The sequence below is a fragment of the Emiliania huxleyi genome (genome assembly GCF_000372725.1).
Source record: "Emiliania huxleyi CCMP1516 chromosome Unknown EMIHUscaffold_1522, whole genome shotgun sequence".
Taxonomy (NCBI): Eukaryota; Haptophyta; order Isochrysidales; family Noelaerhabdaceae; genus Emiliania; species Emiliania huxleyi.
Genome location: NW_005201066.1, coordinates 1 through 3200, shown reverse-complemented (window position 1 = coordinate 3200; position 3200 = coordinate 1). Strand labels below are relative to the sequence as shown.

The 3200-nt window shown below is 63.3% G+C and overlaps 2 protein-coding genes across 2 annotated transcripts; both read right to left on the bottom strand.

Moving 5' to 3' along the window:
• Positions 1 to 819: 819 nt before the first annotated feature.
• Positions 820 to 1354, bottom strand: EMIHUDRAFT_252992 (hypothetical protein; the record flags this gene model as incomplete). Its single annotated transcript, XM_005786271.1, has 2 exons — positions 820 to 862; positions 939 to 1354. The coding sequence occupies 2 exons, from the start codon at positions 1352 to 1354 to the stop codon at positions 820 to 822; spliced, it is 459 nt and encodes a 152-aa protein (XP_005786328.1).
• A 219-nt stretch (positions 1355 to 1573) lies between these two features.
• EMIHUDRAFT_252991 (hypothetical protein) lies at positions 1574 to 2617 on the bottom strand (the record flags this gene model as incomplete). The annotated part of the gene is made up of 2 exons (XM_005786270.1): positions 1574 to 1645; positions 1742 to 2617. 2 exons carry the CDS (start codon positions 2615 to 2617, stop codon positions 1574 to 1576), a joined length of 948 nt encoding a protein of 315 aa, XP_005786327.1.
• Positions 2618 to 3200: the final 583 nt, after the last annotated feature.

Genomic DNA, 3200 nt, shown 5'->3' with positions numbered 1-3200 from the left:
TAGGCGGGGGTGGTGCACGGGGGCGTGCCCCCGGAGCACCGCTCCGGTGTCGGGAGCGGGCCGGGGGCGCTTTCCCACGGGGGCTGCCTTCCCACGAGCCGGCCACATCTTCCTACTCACCAAAGTGATCGCGGATATTCGCGGGTAAAAATTCCTGGATTTCTTTTGTGCGGTCCAACTACGTCACGTGGAATTCTAATCCCAAATGCGTTTTGGCAGCGTGCGCTTCACAGCCTCACGAGATAAATCCTAATCTGAATCTGTCACAGAGACCCTAGGTGTTAGATTTGTGTTTGTAGATATGTATCCAGTGTATCCAGAACTTGGGTGGATACACAGTGTATCTAGTGTATCTCAACTCTCGGAAGCTGCATACACACGCGCCCTCTCCGGCTCTCGCTCGCTCATGCCTATCTAGGAGAACCAAAGAAAGAAAGAAAGAAAACAGACAACCCAAGGGAGGGATGGGAGGACGGCACGCCGCCACCACAGAGGGATTTTAAGGAGAGGTGTGTGGTGCGCTAGCCGTCGCCCACCCTAGGGAGTCTGCCTCTTCCTATCTCTCTTCGCAGTCTCTCTCCGATTCTCGCTGCAACCTTCATGCCACCTCGCGGTCGTCCCACTCTCGTCGTTCTCTCCCTTGTCATTTCCTCCTCTGTCGCGTCGTTCCCTTCTGCCTCGTCCTGTGACGCCGCCGCCTGCCGGTCCCTTGTTCTCGCGGCTTCTTTCGCCTTTCGGCGCAACTCCGTCCTCCTCGCGGCGTATCCTGGCCCCTCGAGTCTATCGAGCTCCCCTCGCGCAAGGACCACGTTTCTGACTCTAGGAGAACCAAACAAGCCATCGTGACATGCTCACTTTCTTCCTTTGATCCGTCAGTGTCCTCATCCGACTCCCAACGCTCCACGTCTGCGCTCCACCCTGCATCTTGCATGCGCAACTGCACATGCATCGCTTCGTGGCAAAACACGAGCTTGTCCGCGGTGCCGTGAGACATGCGAGATTTGTGGGCGCCCTGGATCTGGCCATAGACTGACCAGTTGCGCTCGGCGGCGGAAGCGGCGGCGGCCTGCGCGAGCACACGCGGTGCAATGGCCGACAGCAGCGGCAAGTGCTTGCCATACATCCCCCACCACGCTGCCGGCTCCATGTTCTTCGCGTTCTCGAGGACCGACGGCCGGCTGAAGACACCGTCGCGGCGCTGGTAGACGGCAAACTCACGCTCGGCCTGCGCCACACGCGCGACGACCCCGGGGCTTGTAGTCGTGAGCTCGCGCCACGCCTGCTCCGGGTTGGCCGACGCCATGATCTCGTCTCGAAGGCACAGGCGCTCGAAGACGATCATCAGCCCCTCCATCGTCTTCGAAACCGGAGCTGCGTGTGTATCGCTCACTCGTTCGAACTCGTCACTGTGTATCCACTGTGTATCCAGACTGAGTGTGGATTCACGTGTATCCTGTGTGTCCAAACCACCCCCGGTGTGTGTCTAACACCTAGGACAGAGACACAGTCTTCTGTGTGCAGTCGTCACACACACGACAACATCAGATAGTCACTCTTCTCTCTCACACACGACTCACGAGACACGTGCTGCCGAAAAAGAGAAATAAGCAGTCCCAATGCAAATGTTTTCTCTCTCCGTCACCTCCTAATATGCGTCAACATGATCTCAGCATGAGGGCTGCGGCCGAAGCTGCTCCGACGAGTGGCAACGCGTCAAGCTCTCGCTCGGCGCGGTCCTCACCTCCCTGCGCAGCGGCGCCTCGGACCACTCGTGCTCGAGGTGGTCGTGCCTCAGCTGGTACGCCCTCCTCCAGGCGTCCCTCCACGCGTCGTCGACGGCGGAGAGGAAGGAGTCGAGCGTGCTGTGGTCGGACGGGTGCAGCGGCTCCGAGGTGGCGCGGTACAGCCGACTCGAGAAGGAGACGCGCCCTCTCCGCTCGTCCATGATCTTCTCCTTCCCCACAGTGATGACGACCAGCGCCGCGTCGCCAGACTCGTACACATTCTTGAGCCCGCCCACGCGGAGCGGCACCGGCTCGTCCGCGTTGGCGTCAAAGGCGCGCCGCGTCCCCTCCGGGTAGAGCAGGTACCGCTTGTGACTCCGGCAGCGCCGCGCGAGGTCCTCGCGCGCCGTCTTTGCCCAGCACGGCGTGTCGCTCCTCGAGATGGCGAGCACGCGGCCGGCGCAAACGCCGAGCAGGCCGCTCAGCATTGTGGCGGCGATGGCGGCGGTGCGCGCGATGACCACCGCGTGGGCCTGCGCCGGATCGACCGCGAAGTCGCCCCACGAGCGGTGGTTCATCAGGACAGCGCCTCTAAAGTGCAGCACCCCCGGGAGCAGCAGCCGCGGAGGCGCGTCGGCGGCGTCGTAGATGCGGACGCCGTGCACGTGGCAGAAGGCGTGGGCGCACAGGCCCCACGGATCGCTGAGCCAGGGAGGGATCGCCTCGCTGGCGCCGGCAGCCAATGCGGCAGAGGCGAGAGGCCGCAGCAGCAGCCAAATGGCGGTGCACACCAGCGGCGCCGGCAGTCCCCACCAGAGCGACGCGAGGGCGAGCGCCGCCCACCCGAGGAGCGCGGTGAGCCGTTGCAGGGCGGCGGCGCAGCACGCGTACATGGCAGCGCCGGGCCAGGCGATCGATTACTGTCGTCCAAGAATTTTACAACAAAACTCCCTCGCACGACACTGGGCACAGGACTGGGCACGGGACTGGCTCGCACTGGCACTAACACAGGTACACCACGGGAGCCGCCTAAGCGACTCCTGCGAGGGTGGCGAGGCACTTAGCTCCGTGCACCCGCCCACCCCCGCCACAGGCAAGCTCATTCACAATCTGCTCTGCGATTGCCGTGTGAAGAACGACTGAGATGCGCTGCTTCTGCAGCCCCAGCCAGCTCTTGGTGGTCCAAGTCACCTCATCGAGGTACTGGGCCCGCGTCAGCTTGTTCTGCAGCACGTTCGCCGCCCCCCAGAGGATCTCGGATCTCGCCGACCCCCCTTCCCAAACCCACCGAACGACTCGAACAGCAGCAGCCGCACGTCGACGTCCTTGTCCTCCCTGGCGTAGCGATACTCGCCGCCATAGGACGGTATGCGGCGGTCGCCGCCCACCACCCTGCCCCCCCTGGTATGCCAGCGCCCGGTCCCTTGCCCTCTCTCGCCCTTGCTCTTCCTCTCCCCCTCCATGCCGCCCCCCCCC